An 18943-nucleotide genomic window follows, 5' to 3' on the forward strand; every position below is an offset into this window, starting at 1 on the left:
ATTTAAGAAGATGTTGCTAAATAATAAGAAAACAGTGATAGGAGAAAAAAAGCTTTTCAGAAATAAGTTTTTTTTTGTTTTTAAATATTTTTGTTGTTTAAATGTGTTTAGATAATGATCAAACCTTCAATAACGTCTTTATAATTTCCCCTGGTATAGATTATTTTTCGTAAAGTTGTAACATTGGTTGAGTTTTCAAGTCATCACACGTGAATAATTGAAATTGAGTTAAATGTCACTGTGACATAAGACGTACATAAATATGTAATTTTAAAATTACCTTTACTTACATTTGCGTTCTACTTCGCTATAAAACATATAAGTATAAATATAAGAATAATAATAAATCTTTCCTAACATGGAATCTAGTGAAATCAGTAAAGAACAGTACTTAAAAGCAATACAAATTTGGTTAAAAAATTCTCATGTTGTAAATCGTCGAATGAGTGGCATTCTCCAAATACTGAATTGTTCCCTTCGTTATTCAGCGGACTGTTTTCAGGCGTTACTAAAAGAATGTCAGACATCCGACATCGAGGTTCTTAAATCATGTTCTAAAGAGCTTATTCTTGATCACTTATTTTCGAATTCAAGAGAATTGGTAAATATTTGCAATGATGATGATTTCGAAAATGAACTGTCCTTCTCTCATGATTTGCACATTTTTATTAGTGTCCAAAAATTGATTCCGCGCAGCCCTAAATTCAAAGAGTCATATCGAATCTGTTTGATAGAAAACTTCAATAACCAAGCCATTTTTATCAATAAATCCATAATCTGTGATCTTTTGGATTTAACGCCTATTATACCATATTCTATTAATCTGAAAAGTGGATATATATTCTTGGATAGCCTATTAGGTAGTACCTCAACAATATTTTTTGTTAAATATTCTCTCTGTTTTTGATATTTTGTGTTTTAATAATGATTTTTTTTGCAGTTGAAACAGATGAATCTAAGCTTTATTGGTTGAAAGACAAATTGCTACCACGAATAATTAAGTGGGCATTGTCAGATGCAGAAAACCCAAATGGTATTACCGGATCTGTGAATTTAATATCCCTGGAAAAATATAATACTAAATATCAGGAATTAAAGACTAAATATGGTCAGGAAATGGTTACGGTAGTATATTTATATGTGTACTTAAATTATCTTTTATATGCTGGTGGTGGAAATTCGAATATTTTGCTGCTTGGTGGTATTTATTGGACAATATGCGAAGAAATGTTAGGTTCTCATCAAAATAAAGCGTTTATGTGCAGAAATTTATTTTTAATTTCACTTTTGCTTCTCAGATTGGGCAATTGTTTGTACTTTTAATTAAATTAACTCGTATTGATTTTTTCTCTCAATTTGTTAGTAATAAATATTATGGTCAAGCTTCCACCGAGTGATTAATAACTTAAAAATTAATTTAAGGATGGCCTCGTTTCAGTTTTCATTTATTAGATATGTATATTTTAACTATTTTTTTAGATATGGCCCGAAAACACGGATCCTTCAAAGTTTGTATTTGAAGATGTTGCAATAGCTGCATACCTCTTATTACTTTGGGAAGAAGAAAGAGAAAGCTTGAAAAGTACAAAATTGCAATCTTTCATTGATTTGGGTTGTGGAAATGGACTCCTGGTTTACATTTTATCATCAGAAGGACATCCTGGAAGAGGAGTTGATGTTAGGAAACGAGGTATTTGGGATCTATATCCTGATACTGTTCAACTCCAGGTAAGGGATGAAAAAAAAATTGTAATAAAATTATGTTTTATTCATGGAATGTAATTAATTAATGAGAGTTGTTATTTTTACTAAAGGTAGAACCTGTAACTCCTTCAGAACAGTTTTTATACAAGGATACTGACTGGCTCATTGGAAATCATTCTGATGAGCTTACTCCATGGATTCCAGTAATGGCCGCTAGAAGTTCATATAAATGCAGATTCTTTCTTCTTCCGTGTTGTGCATATGAATTTGATGGCAAGAAGTACCAACGAAAAGATTCATCTAAGAGCCAATACAATGAATATTTAGATTACATCAAACTAATCTGTGATAAATGTGGTATCAAAACTGATATTGACCGACTTAAGATTCCAAGCACCAAAAGAATATGTTTAGTAGGAACTGATCGATTGTATTCTGATGATAAACATGAAAGTAAGGTTTTAGAAATACAAAGCTTCATTAATGAGAGGTGTAAGGTTGGTAATAAAACTGAAAACAGCACAGAAGGTGTGTCAAGTGTCGATGGACAGTGGGTTTCCAATTTTACTCCGAGGGAAGGTGTTGAAAAGGTGCGAAACTGTACCAAAATAGAAAAGGGTGTAATCAACGAGATAATCGCTTCAATTACAACAAATTTGCTTATGGAAAAAAATTACTCCAACCAACGATGGAACTCGGGTGGATGCATACCGTTGAGTAGTATTGTAAAATGTGTTCCTCCTGAAAAATTAAAAATGTTAAAAAAAGAGTGTGGTGGGCTACAAACCTTACTTCGTAACAACCATCACATATTTGATGTCGCTTCAGGAAATGTAAAATTGAGACATCCCCGGTCCAAAGCTGAAGTTCTTAAACAGTTAGCTAAATCCAATAAAGTGAAGAAACAGCACAAGACCATAACTCTCAACCAAAAGCCCTGTTGGTTTTATAATAATCATCCGGATGGTTGTCCATTACCAACAGGAATCTGTAGTTTTGTTCACTCAATGTGATTGTAAACATTATTAAATTATAATTAATTAAAATTATCATGAAAATAAAACTTTGTAATAAGTGTTACATTTTTATTCTTTTACAAGAACACTACTACAGTTTCGGGAGAGCGCTCCTCCCATCGACAGGTGATATAAAACTAATATAGTTTCCACAGAATATTGTTCATGATGCCATAGAATTTAAACAAAAAATAAAGAAATTAATCAGTGAAACTTTAAGCAGGGGGGTTTATTCCACTTATCTAAGGTGTTAGCATATATATGGATAGTTATCTAAAGTACAGATATGGAAACATGATCAATGGAAAGAACGTTAAGTAGAATTTATTTATTAAAATTTAGCACATAAGTGGAAGTTACAATAATTAAGCTTAAGATTTAATATGTGGGAAGACATCACTTGGCTAAGAGAGTGTTAACAGACGCTGGTCTACAGGGTAAGCGGAGTGTGTGAGGTCGCAAAGGGAAGATTGTCAAAAAAGGCAAGGGGTGATTAAATATGTGATTATTAATTAACTTGTTCTCAGAATTTAAATTTTTGTGGATTCCTATTATTTCTAAATTATTATTCATATTACTGGTTTTGTTATTTACTTGGTGCAGGAGTTTAAGGGTGTGATTATGTGAAAAACATGTGTGATGTAAAAAACAACAGCAACACGCTGTTTGAATTATTTTTATAAAATTTGTTAATTACAAAAAAATATTACGGAGTATTAACGCAAGCACATTTTAAAATTAATTTAAATTCTTGAGCCGCGACGTGCTGCCACCGGTAGCAATTGTGGGAACCTCTGGTAACAATATTTTTAACACAACAATGCGCTGGTGATACGCTGTTTTGTTCTGGGATGTAATTGTTGAACATTGATGTGCAAATACCTTTAAAAAGTATATTACAATTATACATCTGTTCTGTCAACCATCTTATAATGTTTTACCCTTTTTGTGTGCGAATTTTTACTATTCATAGCATTTTTGAAAAGCATGTAGTGTAACAACATAATGAAAATAGCAAAGTATTTTTTTCTTTCAGATTATACTACTGGTATACTAGAACAAACTTTTTTGTGCACGAGTCGTTTTTATTTGTATTAAGTAATTCTTACGTATTTGTCTCCTTCAAAACCATGATGAAATATGACTAGAGTCCAGTTGAAAAAATAAAAACCCTGCAACCCGTTTTTGTGAAAATCAATCAAATCAAACGCGGTTTGAAATTTTCCACTTTAATATTATTTTTCCAGAAACCTGCTATGTTTCGATTTTTTTAAATATTTTTTTTATATACCTTATTACACCATTTTTCAACATATATTACTCGTCCGAAAATCTTTTTAAAAATATGTGTGAGGAACGCCCCTAATCGATGTATGGTTACCTTTACTTTGCTCTATGTTTCTGTGGTTATGTCATTGTCTATGGTATTATATTTTATATGTATTTTTATAAGGCAACACCGATAATCGCGTGTAAAATTATTGGTTAATTCGGTTGTCAGATTTTCAATTTCTTTTTATCTCAAAATGGCCAGCCGAAATGCTGCCACACGGCGCGTAGCCGAAAATGATTCTACTGTGGCATATGTTCAGGCCGATGGACTGGTAAGTTTGCAAACAAAGCACTTAAAAACTTTGTTTTACGTGCATTCTACTTGTCATTCATGCCGTATGCCTGACGATTGACATTTGCGAGCCGCTATTTGTGATGCATTTGAATTGTTTCTAGGCTGTTATGAAAATAGTGAAGCATTGCCATGAAGAGTCATGTAGCAATATGGAAGTGGCCCAGGGGGCCCTCTTGGGTTTGGTTGTGGAAAATAGGCTGGAGATTACGAACTGTTTTCCGTTCCCAAAACACAGTGATGACAATATGGATGAAGAGGAATATCAATTGGACATGATGAGGCGACTTCGCCGGGTCAATGTTGATCACTTTCATGTGGGATGGTGAGTGTTCAATTTTTAATATAACATTACTTAGCCTTTTTAGAACTCTGATCATTGCTCTTGTATTATTTATACTAGCATAGTAATATTTGGCACATTGAAAACTGTGCAATTCAACTATATTATTTTAAAAATTAATCACCTATAATTGAACGTGGTTATGCAGAAAGCAGCTAGACAATTTAAAAAATATATATATTGGCGTTATCAAGTTCAGGGAGGTCAATTTTATGTTCTGCTTAAAACAGCAACATTGCATCTTCTGTCCAACTCCAACTGGGGTACGGGATCACCTCAGAAACCTAAATTCTACAGTGGTGACCCTGACGCGAGTTAAACACGCTGACATTCCGACGTGATCACGCATCTACGCCGATCACGCATCTACGCCAATCACACGTCTACACCTATCGCACATGTACGCCGATCACGCATAACAATGTCTCGCCACGATGGCATTGTTCTCAATAACCTAATTCTTATGTATTTTTATTAATATCATTATGATTTAAAAAATATTCTTGTGGTAAAACTTAGGGAACCAATAGTTCCATCCGTTCTATGCTCATGCTAGGGATGTTGGGTCTATCGTAACATTTCGTGGGATGTCGATGGTTTTCAATAAAAATCAACATCTGTAAAGGTAGCTACAGTGTCTTCAGAAAAAGTATTATTAATTTTGTTTCATATTATATATCGGCAATGGTTATTCTTCCCATGTATCGGATATATTGTTCCTACAAAACACATAATTGCAGCATTTCAAAGATGATGTATTATTTATTGCTTCAGCATTTACTTTGTGGAAAAACATTTCGAATTCATTTAAAATAAAACACTATATAAATTTACCACACAAGAATTTAATATATTATAACACAACTAGTTTCGGGTAGTCAGTATTACCCATCCTTAGGTGTAAAGTTTATATTTACACCCGAGGATAGGTAATTCTGATTACCCGAAACTAGTCGTGTTATAATATATTAAACTCTTGTGTGGTAAATTTACAAAGTGTTTTATTTAAAATATATTATGTTAAATGTGTCACACCGAAAAGTCTTTAGACTTAGTGGGTAACAAATTCTTAAATGTATTTTTTAATTATAAAATAAACGCTGATCTGCAGCACTGAAACTGAAAAAAAAAAAATAGATAACTGATGCCAGAATTTAATTTAAAAAAAATTAAACAGTAGATAGCTGGTGTGCATAGGTTCATTTTTTAAATTTGTTAATAGAATTAAAAATCATCTAGTACATTTTTTAAAGTTCGATTATTTTTTTATTAAAATATAAATTAGAATTTCTATAATTTTCCTTGGTATTAAAATTTTTATAAAATTTTTTTTCACTCAAAGCAATGAAGCAGGGTTGTCTGACCTTAGACCTTCTGTCAATTCAATAGCAATTTTTATGACAGCTTGTTTCAATTATTCAAAAATATTATTTGTTAAACAGTATTTAAAAAAAACATCTATAATATAGTTTTGTAAATGTTTTATTGGATGTTTCAGGTATCAGAGTGCAGATGTTGGCAACTTCCTGAGTCTTCCCCTGCTGGAGTCTCAGTACCATTACCAGACTTCAATAGATGAGAGTGTTGTGGTCATATACGACACTAAGAAGTCTGCTCGGGGCTTCCTCACACTCAAGGCTTACCGGCTCACTCCTCAGGTTAGATAATAGTAACCTTGTGCAAATGTACATTCCACATTCTTTCCTTAATTGGAGCGTACGGTGTCCACAAATAACCTCTAGCCTTCTCTGTCCGCTACCAATTCCTCTGCGCCAACCTAGGCTGGGTTCACATCTCACAGTCCCACTTAAGCTATGGATATCATAATTAATCTTCTGAACACATTTTGTGGTTTTGTCCCTTTCCCTATCTCTATAGACACCAAATGTAGCTTCTCACTACTATCTGACGCTCTTTTATTGGTCCTTACAGATATACAGATTTGGTGGTTTCCAAAAAAAAATCAAGGCTTAAAAAGTTTTGCAATAATTTCAGCAAATTGATCATGTCCATTCAATTTAACTTTTGTATGTGAGAGTTCATTTCCTTCTTCTCCTTAATCCAATAAAGTACATAATTATGTGCCTGTGGATTTTTTTTCTGCAATTAAATGCCAAGGGCGCCAGATTATAGAGAGCTCTTTCGCGCAGCTTTTTTTGTTCAGCAACGAGCACATTTTCATTGTATATGTGTATTGGGCAAGCAAGTCCCGACCAGCAGTGGGCATTTTGGACTTGATACATTTAATTGAAATTTATTTTATAAATATGTATCATAAAATATTTGACTCCAATTCTCACAAACTATATAAATCACTTAATAAAAAAATATACAAATTTATATCATGATATAAAAAAAGTGTTCATAGACCAAGGAAACCTGGCTTTGAAATAATCCCTCAGAGATGTGAAAACGATTGAAGTTTAGATGAGTCTTCTATCAACAGCTCAGCTATATTATATTCACCCAGTGACTGGCAACATTACTTGGAGGGGTTGATTCAAAGAATACATGATTTTTTTCAGTTTTAATTTGTTATAATTTTGAATTGAAATTTCCAGGCTATCACTATGTACAAAGATAATGAGTTCACTCCTGAAGCCCTACGCAATCTGAAGATCGGGTACGAGAGTCTATTTGTGGAGGTTCCTATTGTGATTCGTAACTCTCCACTTACCAACATCATGATGTCTGAGTTGGCGGAGTTAGTGCCCGAAGAGGAAGGGTCCAAGTTCTTGGATCTGGGGACTGCTTCCGTTTTAGAAGGTAATATTATGATACCTATTAGCAGTGTAATTGAACAACAGTACTGTGCAGGCGCAATAATATCATTGCAGGAATGAAATCTGATGTATGACAGACTTAAAACACATTTTTCCATTATTTGATTTCTCTTTTTAAACATGAGACGATTGTCTTTTATAAAACTCATACAGAAAATTATAATATTTGTCTTTAAATATCTATAAAAGAGTACAACAAAATATAAAATATTCTGTATTTCTACCCACAACTTTTATTTGTTATATCCTGTTGTACCATGAAATTTTCCTTTTAAAGTATCCGTTTTGTCAATATAAGCTAAATTATACTATTGCTTTTAACCCATTGCGAACTCAGAGCCAGGCTCTTGAAAGACCTGGGCTCGGAGGGCAAGAACTAATTTATAAGGACCCGTCGCAATAGATTTACTATTAGGGATAATTGTTTAGAATAACGATCTAATTCCCTACCATCAAACATTAAACCCGCATTCTACACAACTACTAATAATAGGAATATCCCTAAATATAATATGCCAATTAAACTGTGATTATTGCGACTTAATCTAAATTGAAAAAACTTTAATATTAAAGTAAAATAACACTTAATAAACAATAATTTTTCTGAATCCGCAAACCATCATAATTTCATTTTGATAAAGAAGCTTGTATAGCTTTGAAACCGGTCGTTCTAAAAAAAAGTGGCAAAGTTGTTTTGATTTATTTTATTATAATGAATAACAAAAAAGTTAGTGCTTCAAATATAAAATTTAAATTGTTTAATTAAAAATATATTTGTAATTTATTAAGAAGTCTAGAGAAATGGATAAATGTATACATACTGAATCTTGTTTGAAGAACATTTCAAACTCAGTTTATAACCTCTAATTATTTATTTATTTAATTCAAATACACAATACATTATTTTTTCTATATTAAAACATCAATAGGCACAATCGAGGCATTTATGTATTTATTAAAAACTTCTTTATTCCAGGTCAACTTCGCAGCTTGATGGACCGCGTCGACGAACTGAACCAGGAGGCCATCAAGTTCAACCGTTACCAGCAGACGGTGGTCCGGCAGCAGCAGGACAAACACCGCGCCCTCCAGAAGAGGACTCAGGAGAACGCCGCTCGGGCAGCCAAGGACGAGCCCCCTCTCCCCGAGGAGGACCTCAACAAGCTGTTCAGGCCGCCGCAGGTGCCCCCCAGGCTCAACCCCATGATCGTCGCTGGCCAGATCAACACCTACAGCCAGCACATCTCCCAGTTCTGCTCCCAGAGCCTGGCCAAACTGTACATCACCCAGGCCTTGCAGGCCGCTAAGGAAGGAAAACAGAACCCATAAGCAATTGAAAGTATTACATATCACTAACAAGTTCTTAAAGACACATTTTTTATAATTATAAAACTTCAAGATCAAATGTGTATGATAATACCTATTTATTGCCATCACTTGTATGTGCGGATAGAAAATAAACATTGTCATTTTGAGTACTTTATGTTTTATTTTTCACATTACATAGTTTCAAAAACCTTTTAGTATGCTTGAAACCATCATATCGCTATCCAATCTGTATATATAAAAGGCAATGTTTGAATGGTTGTCCTCGATGGACTCTATGTGCGGTTTTCAGATAAATATACATCTTTGCCACGAGAAGGTTTATAGCTCATAAAATCTTCTATTTATTAAGTACAAAAAAAGTTAGAAGCGTAAATGTTTTTTTTATCCATCATCAGGGTTGCATTCGCCGATAATGCGGATACCAAAAAAATGGACGGAGGTTATTTTTTGTGCATAAAAAAAAGCCGGTTTTTGAATGTTTATAAACAAAATTCTTTTTTTTATGGATCCCAGTAAGATTATTTCATTGAATTCCTTATAATTTCTACCTATTTATTTATTTTTACTAGATTTTATGTTATACTAAAATAATATCAACTAACATTCAATACATTTTTGAAAATCGCATTGCTGACTAAAATGCATCCCTGAGCAGAGTTTGACATTCGCTAAAAGAATTCTTAATTTAAAAATAATTAATGAATTATTTATTTACATTTATCCGAACGGTTTTTACTAAAGGTTTTTGATCAATTTTTGTAAGTACATATATGTACTTAATTATGTTCAACCTTAAAAGGTAACGCGCTCCGACTTTTCTTCATACAAACGGATTCACATATTTTTTCTCTCTGAATTATGGCATTAGAGAAATGTTTTTTTTTAATAACAACAACAACAAACTATCTCGCCGTTTTCCCGTAAGGGTAGAGAGAGAGGATAGAACGCCACATCACCCTATATTTGCATTCAGATCTCGCTTCCTCTACATTCATAGATCTCCTCATGTACGCTCGTCGATTATTCCGACTTTTGCCATATCTATCTTCAAGTATGCCATGGTGCTGATGTTACATCACCTATTGCAGAAATTCCTTCTTCCGAAGTTTGCATAAACTAATTGGTAACAATATTACCTCTAACAAAAATAATACTGGATATGTACATATCTAATCTGGACTAAATACAATAATTGATATAAAAAACAAACCATCACGCATTTTCTCCGTAAGAGTAAGCAGAGAGGATAGAATGCCACATCACTCTTTCTTTGCATACAAATCTCGCTTCCTGTTCATGCATACATCTTTTTATGAATAAAGAGGAAGCGAGGAAGAGATTATTTCGACTTTTAACATGCCCATCTTCATGTATTTGTTAGATTTGGTCATGCCATGTCTTTCTCGGTCTTCCACTATTTCTGCATCCATCAATATTAGCATTGTAAATAGTTTTAGCCGTTCTTACGCTGACCATTCGCTCTACATCTCCAAACCAACGCAGAGCTCCTTTCTTGATTTTGTTGTTAATGCTTATCTCAGCCTTACATAATGTACGGATCTCAACATTTGTGCATCTGTCGCACATATTTTTACCACACATTCACCTAAGAGGTAAACAGCATTCGATTTTGTTTATTTCATATATGTATATATGAGTATGAACTCAAATCTAGCAATAGTAAAGCATTGTCGGGTTGAGCTCGTCATATATAAACTACAAATATTTGCATCTGTGTGAACAAATAAAAGATTCAACATATAAAATATATGTTTAACCAATCAATCATTCCCTTTCCGCACCTGGTGGTGCATAGGGCGCTATATTGGCACACCAATCCCAGCGTATCTTGATCGTTTTTGTTACATTAAGGTAAGACGATCAGTCTTACGCTTCAGGTGCCAGTCCCAGGGGTTATGAAATATTTTAGCATAAAAACATATTTTTAAATAAATATTTCATGTCAGGAATCGAACATATTACAACTGGAATATATAAATTGAAAGTATTATAATAGTTAAATAAATAAAATTAAAAAATTACGCATAATTGGCAAACAAGTCTAGACCCATAAATTATTAATTATAATGTAGAAATTGTATTTTTTATACATACATAATTTTAATTTATGTGAAGATATATATTTTTTATATTTAAACTTTCTGCTTTGTGCGATGTTATGTTTCTTGTTTGATTTGACAGATTTGACTTGTTAAAGATTACAAAAATAGATTCTTAAAAATAATCCCGTATTGTTATTAAACAAGCTAATAATAATAAATTGGATATGGTATGGAAGAAGTAAAAACACTCATAAGGAACCATCTTTGTTAGTGGCATGAAATCCTACAGAATTCTGTGAATTTTCAGTCTTGTGTTAATTTGTCGGCCTTGTGGTGTAATGGTCAGCGCGTTTGCCTACCATGGAAGAGGTCTCGGGTTCGATTCCCGACATAGTTGCCATGAAATATTTATTTTAAAGGGCGTTTTCACACTGTTGTACCAAGGTAGTGCTCTATGCGCCATTAGGTGCGAAAAGGGAATAATGATGATGAAAAACACTCTTTAAACCCTTATCCACACCTGATGGTGCATTAAATCAAATACGGCTTATCTCATCTGTTACAGGGGTGTTATCAGACTGTTATGGGACAATGAAATCCTTCAGTAAAAGCACTTTCTCCTCAAACACCATTTACAAAATAAAGTATGTAATTTTTCTGTCAATAAATCAAGTTACTTTTAAAATTTTTCGGTTTTTTTCCAATTTCATAAACTGCGATTTTAATTAAATTTAACTCTACTATTTTCACTATCCCTTTTAATGTAAGTTTGTCAAATTATATGGAGGACCTTTGTCGGATATTGTCATTCTTCCTTGGTACCATATTGTAAACACAAATGGTAGCAAAAACTGTGTTTACTTGTATCAAATTCAGTTAAATGAGTATTTTATTTTCTTTTATTCAGGAAACATACAGTACAGTTACAAAGTTTAATATTTTACACAATTAGACTTAATTCTAATGGACCAGTGAAGTTTCCATATTAAAAAGATATTATATGTAAGGTTAATTATGAAAGTATAAAAAAGAGAAGGAAAAAGAAAAACATAAATGAAAGTTGTTTAAAAATTAAAATTTAAGTGAAAAAAAGATATTTTAAAGTTTGTAGTGAGTGTAAATACAAATGGAAATAATATTAAAAATGAAGAAAATTTGTAAGAGTAATTAAAAATTAAGAATGGAAATAAAAAATGAAAAACATGCTCAGATGTAAAAATAAAATAAAATAGTAATAAAATTTTTTTTAAAAAGGAAAAACATAAATATACACATATTTATTTTAAGGAATTCAAAGAAATGATGAGAAGAATCTTTAAGTGAAATATAAGACAATAAATTTAGGTCAATTTAAAAAACATCTTCAAAATTAATGACACATTATAGTAAGAGCAGCAATATATTGATTTTATTAACATATATAATATAAGTAATTAAAAGTAGTTTAGAAATATAAAAACATGCCAACGCAGCAGAGAAAAAAGAAAAAATAAAGAAGGAATAACAAGTATAGCAAGAGTATATTTTCATTAGGGGAAGATTGTCTGGCACTGGCATAATGGCGGCGTAATGGCATACTATTTGGATACGCCATTATTTTCAAAAACTTCAATTAAATTTATACTATATAATCATTGATTATCGTAAATTGTTATATTATATACATGAACACAATAAAAGAATTGGTTGAAAATATTATTTTTAACTAAAATAAACTCTTGAAAAACCATCTCACCCAACTCCCATGGATGACATGGCATACTTATTTTATTTTGGCAAAAAATGCAATTATTGAGAACATTTTAATAATAACAAATTTTATTCTAGTAAAACATCTTTGGTACATCAAACTTACGCCTTCGGAGCGCAAATATCGTAAACAACACGTTTCGCCGTTTTTGGTAGCCCAACACATTTCGAATGACACCACAAATCTGGCAGCTAAGCCACCATTCTTTTGATATGGAATGATAAAAAGGCTATAAGTAATAAATACAAGCAGGATCTTCATATTCGGAGTCAATCTGACCATTTTTTTTGATAGAGGGGATGATAAACGGAATTGTTTTCTTATGCTATCTCACCCTGTAAGTACATAATGTCTAAAATAATTTATATATTATTTTAATCATTAATAAATACATTTAAACTACTCATTATATATTATGTTAGTTCAACGCTCAAATTCACAATTTTCTTATATCTTACGCTGATTGTCTACCAAAAGGATTTAAACTTTGATTTCACATTATTTTGAAAGCACTAAGTACTTTTGAACAAACATACATGGTTTCACTCCGAATCTTTTTCACATGTTGGCGTCAGATAAGTTTTGACAAGGAACAATTTAAAGACAACCCCGACATCAATGGCGCCGCCGCCAAAATTAAAAAAATATTAACAGGTGAAAAATACGTTTATTTAGTCACACAAAATCACAAATGGCGCATTTTAAAACAAAAAAGTGGAGTTATGAGCGTTGGCAAATCTATTATGTAAATACATAAAATGTCGAAAGCAGATATTTGGCCAACTAATATTCCAATTCGGACTTATGTGGACCGCGTGCTTATTTTCATAATTATGACTACCATGCCATCTCAGACCAGCATCCCCTGCAGTATTTTTTTATAAATTTAATAACATCAAATTATATTATAACCTTTATTTAAAAATACAGTACCTAGCTGCAAAAAGTTTGTCAACCTAGCTTTCGTGTGTAAATGTCCTCAACCATCAAATTGTTTATGTTTTTAAATGGTGTCTAGAATTTCAACCGTCTATGCGCTCTGTAGCCGCAGGACGTGTTGTAATCTAGTTGATAATAAATTTATAGAAATGGGTAATCTAGATAAATCGGTTCCGTTGCCCGTTTTACCGTTCGGCGTTTATCCTATACCCAAAACGCCGAATTTCGTGTCATGTAAATTTCAGGGAAATTCCCATTTCGTCGCGCGGCGGTTGCAATATCTTTTCAAAGTAAAGCGGTTATCATTTTTCTCTGGAATAAATCCACAATGTCTACGAAAAGCGTAAAAATCAAAGCATTAGCGTCGCCAGATCACGGACGAGGGTCAACACAACGTGCACGGATTGAGTCATCATAAAAAATGTCTATTGAAAGAAATGAGAAGCTATCTTCGTTAGTGGCATGAAATCTTACAGAATTCTGTGAATCTCGATTATTTTCGGTCGCATACAGAGCGCTACCCCTTTCCACAGCCCATTTTCCAAGAATTAGATCAAATTATATAATTATTCTACCCTTGCGAGATTAAAAAAAGCCTGAAATCGAATTGATCGCTTCCTTTTTGGGCTTTTTTTCCAATCGCTACTGTGAAATTGCGTCAAACGCTCGAATCATTGTGTTTTCAATATGCCTGCGTTAGTTTAATTAACTATTGAAGTCTGTAAACCGAGGGATGATATTTTTTGTTTGCGTTGAAGGTAGGTAATTGAAATTGAATCTTGATACCCTTTAGTGTCGTAATTATTTATAAGGTAGCCGAATTTAAAAATTAATACAAACTCTAATTAGATTAATATTTTAACTTACAATCCTCTGCAATCCGATAAAATAATATCATATAGGTAGGTAATATCATAGAATGAAGAATAGTCTGATCATATTTTATTTTTTTCATAATTAAAAAAAAACTTAACTTTATTAAGTAAGAAGTACCTACCTACTTTGAGGTATTTTAATATTTTATTTAAAAAGAGCACCCAAAGTCAAACGAAATAGTAAAGGTAATAGGTACATCATTCAAAATAAAATTTTCTTACTAAATGTCATTAAATATTTGTATATAACCACTTACCGACTTTTCTATGTCTACTGGTTTCGAGACGTACCCGTCTCTTTGTCAGGACATCAATTAAACCAACATACAAAACCCACTGTACACCTTCACCAATGTCACCAGGCGAATTTAATCAGTGAATGTTTGTCCTAATCAGTGCATGTGCTTGTTAAAATGCATGTCGTGTTAGTTTTATATTTTTGTGCAACAACACTATGGTGAAGGTTGTTGGTTGTTGGTTTAATTGGTGTTCTGACGAAGAGACGGGTATGTCTCGAAACCGGTGGACATAGAAAAGTCGGTAAGTGGTTACATACAAATATTTAATAACATTTAGTAAAATGTTTGACCAATCTCTTAAAAACAATAAAGGTTTGCTCTTTAACTTCACTAAAATTAACAAATGGAAGAAATTAAGAAATATGGAAGTTCAAACATAGGCAAAATGGTGAATGTTACACAGTGTGTAAATTGGCCATTTAAAACCAGCCTGTGACAGATCATAAGCCTTGTAAATGCCTAGACTTTAATATTCCCTTATTTAAGGTATTATCCATCCCTGTTGTAATTTGGTAATCTTAATGACTCCCGAGGGGTTAAAATACAGTCTTTTGTCTACAAACATTTGGACAAACTCAAATATTGTAATAAAAACCAACTGGTTTAAGAAGAAGTTTAAAAATTGGAAAATTGTTTTTAGGCGTTGCCTAGTATGTGAAATTATTCAGTCAGATGAATCTCTTCACAACAATAAAGGTTTCAGCTCTTTAACTTCACTAAAATTAACAAATGGAAGAAATTAATAAATATGGATGTTCAAACATAGGCAAAATAGTGAATGTTACACAGTGTGTAAAGTGGCCACTTAAACCAGCCAATGACAGATCATAAGCCCTGTAAATGCCTAGACTTCCATATTCCCTTATTTAAGGTATTCTCTATCCCTGTTGTAATTTGGTAACAAAAAATATTTTAAAATGTCTTAATTTGATTAAATATCAAGAAGACGGAAATTTTCAATTTTCAACAATTCCTTCTGTTCGGGTTCAATCGAGGCAATAAAGCTGCCAAAGATGCTTGCGAAATATGCGCAGTGTACAGTGAAAACGCCATGAATTATTGACTAATTTGTTTTATTTTTTTTTGTTGGGCCCTCTTGTTCTCTCATTTTGGAAAAAAAAACGGTCACAACTCATAATAAAACCTAATAGATACATGTACAAAAAATACGTAGGTTCCACCATCACCGTCATTTCATTACCTGCATTAAACGGTGCATAAGGAATTGATTGGTACTCCAAATGCAGCGAATTATGATCATTAATTTTTGACACGAAGGTAAGGTCAACCGTCTAACGCCTGAGATGGCAGTCCAGGAAAAATGAAATATTTGCAGTAAAAACTGTCTTTTAAATCAATCTAGAATGCCCGAGGTCCCGGGGTCGATTTCCGGCAAGGTTGACTGGCTTTGCGACCGGCAGCCCATGAGACCTTTGATTGTTTAATTTAGAGCATGATGTTTTTTTATTGTAGTATGGGGTAATACGCCTCAATAAAATAGTAATACATCTGAGATCAACACTTGCCCATGCGATGATGTTTCTATCCAAGATGTCTTCCATCTATTGATGCATTGCCCCTTTTTTAGTCTGCAGAGAATGCAACTGGAGGCGCGATGCAGAAGTCTAAATGAGGATTTACACGATGTTCATGTAGTAATTAGTCATAAGGACTTGTCGAGAGAGGTAACATTATACATGATAGATATAGTAAAGGCAATAAAATGTATCAATGATGGCAGGACACCAAATGCCGAAAACTCTTCAGGTGGATCGGAAGATCTGTTGACGAATTTCAACGGTCCGCCTTCTCTTGACGAGTTTTCTGTGGTTTCCTCGTCACTGGAGCAAATGCGGAGAAGTTCCTGAAACAGGTCACAGCCGAAACATCCCACCGATCCTTCCATAAAATAACTAAACAAAGATTTTCATTGAAGTAAATTTAATAGAATAAATTCTTTTTTTTGAGGTAAACAAATAAATAACTATTGCTTTGAAGTAAATAAAAACATTGTACATTACAAGCAAGGTAAAAGAATAATGCAACTCACATATTTAAAAAAAACTATAGCTAGGACCCGTTTTGTTGTTCCATAAGGAATATGGAACTTATATAAATTTGAATGCTCAAATAAGGAAATGTGATATCAATAATATCATGAGTAAATATATTTTGTTGGTTCGGGAGTGCTTGTTTTAGCACTTAAATATTATATAATATGTTATCTGATAAGAAAATTACCAAATGATACATTTTTTCGTAAGAGTTACATGGGATTTGCTATTGAAATATTCAAGTCAAACTCACAAGTTGCCCAGCGTGACGTATTTCAGAGAAACAATCTTTTTCTTTGCGCGAAACTGAGATAATATTCCAGTTTATTATAAAGCAATAAAGACGACTTGATCTGTCAAACGCATAATAAACTTTGATTTAAATTTTAAATCGTTGATGTTTATTGATTCAGATGTTAAAAGGCACACGCATGAAAGTGATTTAAAAGAAGGCCCCTCCATAGCTGTGTGCGCATGGATTTTAGACATTATTGAAATGTATCAGTGGTATTAGGAACATGTTCATAAAATAATTTAAAACGTCTGAAAGAAAATAAAGCAAGGAATGTTGAGATCAAATTAACCTTTAAAGTACTGTGTGAAAAAACTCTCTCGTGTCACTGCGTGGTATCCTGAAGTTAGGAAATAGTCACCTGATAATCACTGTCTATTTTTATCTCGTTTACTAATCTAATGAGATTATATTTCTTTCTCTCTAATGCATGTTTCATATATTTGTCGCAGGGTACTCGATATTTCATTTTCGGAGATCCTGATGGAGAAAATATTTAATTAAAAATTATGTGACATTCCTAAATATGTGATATAATTGTTTTATTGTGTGTTAAGGTTTACTTGGAGATTGAAAAAAAACTTTGTAATATTGTTAGTAGTTACTGAGATATGAATGAATTAAGTGCGATTTATAACGCCTCGCCACGCCGGTTACGTCACAGAAACGGGCAGGTAAAGAAAGGTGATGCGATGGTTGGGACATGCAGAGAAAACAGACTGCGAAAGATAAGTTTGAAGGATTTTACTATGCAAATGTAAATTAACGTAGAAAGAAAATTAAGAAGACCAAAAAAGGCACGGTACTCTTCAGAGAGTCTCAATTGGAAAAAAATATGTTACTAATTATTTAGGCCTAACCATAGATTCAAAACTAACTTGAAATGATAATTTTGACCATGTTAAATCTAAAATTGCGCCAATTGCTGGAATCCTGTATAGACTTTAGAACACGCTTCCAACAAAACTTCTTCGGGCCGTATATTTTGCCATACTTCACTCTCATCTATCCTATCTTACTTGTGTCTGGGGATTTGCGACGAAAAAGAGGATTGCGGAAATACAGGTTCTACAAAATATAGCAATAAGAAATGTATTTTGTTTTCCAAGAGATGAAAACGTAAAAGAAATATATTCTGATAAAAATATTATTCCACTTAGTATTTTACCTTCATATGAAATAACCAACACTTTTTTTTTTACAAATATTGCAACATAAATTAAACTCAAATTTAACGCTTACATTCAACGGTGATATACATAACCATCGCACACGATCTCATAACTGTCTACATTTACCCCCTGTACACTGTACAATCCTCCAAATTCGGATTGAGGTCACTCCTCTACATTGCCTCTACTCAATATAACCTCCTGCTCATTCACCTTAAATCAATTTCATACTAGTCTACGAATGGAAATCAAATTACAATAAAAAATCATTTCCTTAAATTATTTCTCGATAACCCTTGACCTATGTAGGTTAATGTTAAATAATAAATTATAATTTGTTTTTAAAAAGGTTTCCGAGATTTTGTTTTGATTATGTTATTTTTATCTGATAATCTTTAATTGTATCTATCCCAGGATGAGTTTGCTAACTCATGGGAATACAATTATGTTTTGTACATTTTTGTATTTTGAAATAATAAAAAATACATTTAAAAAAAATTCTAAGATTATCAGCCAGCACTATCCCCTTGTCCCACATCTATTCCGCATCTCTAAGTTTCGCCAAATAAAGCCGAAAAATCGTTATCGACGGCCTTCCAGGACGGCGGGAGCCCGCAAGTGTAAAGGACAAGCAACTTGGGTTAAAGCTCTCCTCAAGCATCCGCAGCACGTGCCCATGCCAGCTCAATGCCGCACCCTC

At 32.8% G+C, this 18943-nt stretch overlaps 2 protein-coding genes across 2 annotated transcripts; both read left to right on the forward strand.

Moving 5' to 3' along the window:
• Positions 1 to 205: 205 nt before the first annotated feature.
• Positions 206 to 2920, forward strand: LOC148271041 (putative tRNA (uracil-O(2)-)-methyltransferase). Its single transcript, XM_088241901.1, has 4 exons — positions 206 to 860; positions 941 to 1125; positions 1480 to 1728; positions 1815 to 2920. The coding sequence occupies exons 1-4, from the start codon at positions 359 to 361 to the stop codon at positions 2715 to 2717; spliced, it is 1839 nt and encodes a 612-aa protein (XP_088098027.1). The 5' UTR covers positions 206 to 358; the 3' UTR covers positions 2718 to 2920.
• Positions 2921 to 4184: 1264 nt separating this feature from the next.
• On the forward strand, positions 4185 to 8948 carry eIF3h (eukaryotic translation initiation factor 3 subunit h). The gene is made up of 5 exons (XM_088241898.1): positions 4185 to 4324; positions 4449 to 4669; positions 6186 to 6345; positions 7249 to 7453; positions 8447 to 8948. Exons 1-5 carry the CDS (start codon positions 4247 to 4249, stop codon positions 8797 to 8799), a joined length of 1017 nt encoding a protein of 338 aa, XP_088098024.1. The 5' UTR covers positions 4185 to 4246; the 3' UTR covers positions 8800 to 8948.
• Positions 8949 to 18943: the final 9995 nt, after the last annotated feature.

The sequence above is a fragment of the Micrasema longulum genome, unplaced genomic scaffold, assembly GCF_059751315.1.
Source record: "Micrasema longulum isolate JH-2025_06_02 unplaced genomic scaffold, ASM5975131v1 h1tg003147l, whole genome shotgun sequence".
NCBI classification, from domain to species: Eukaryota; Metazoa; Arthropoda; class Insecta; order Trichoptera; family Brachycentridae; genus Micrasema; species Micrasema longulum.

Bases quoted from the DNA above. Each gene is read 5' to 3' on its own strand.
- LOC148271041 (XM_088241901.1), top strand. From the start codon at position 359: ATGGAATCTAGTGAAATCAGTAAAGAACAGTACTTAAAAGCAATACAA. The intron at 861-940 runs GTAGTACCTCAA...TTTTTTTTGCAG, and splicing joins ATTCTTGGATAGCCTATTAG to TTGAAACAGATGAATCTAAG. The intron at 1,126-1,479 runs GTAGTATATTTA...CTATTTTTTTAG, and splicing joins ATGGTCAGGAAATGGTTACG to ATATGGCCCGAAAACACGGA.
- eIF3h (XM_088241898.1), top strand. From the start codon at position 4,247: ATGGCCAGCCGAAATGCTGCCACACGGCGCGTAGCCGAAAATGATTCT. The intron at 6,346-7,248 runs GTTAGATAATAG...TGAAATTTCCAG, and splicing joins CTTACCGGCTCACTCCTCAG to GCTATCACTATGTACAAAGA. The intron at 7,454-8,446 runs GTAATATTATGA...TCTTTATTCCAG, and splicing joins GACTGCTTCCGTTTTAGAAG to GTCAACTTCGCAGCTTGATG.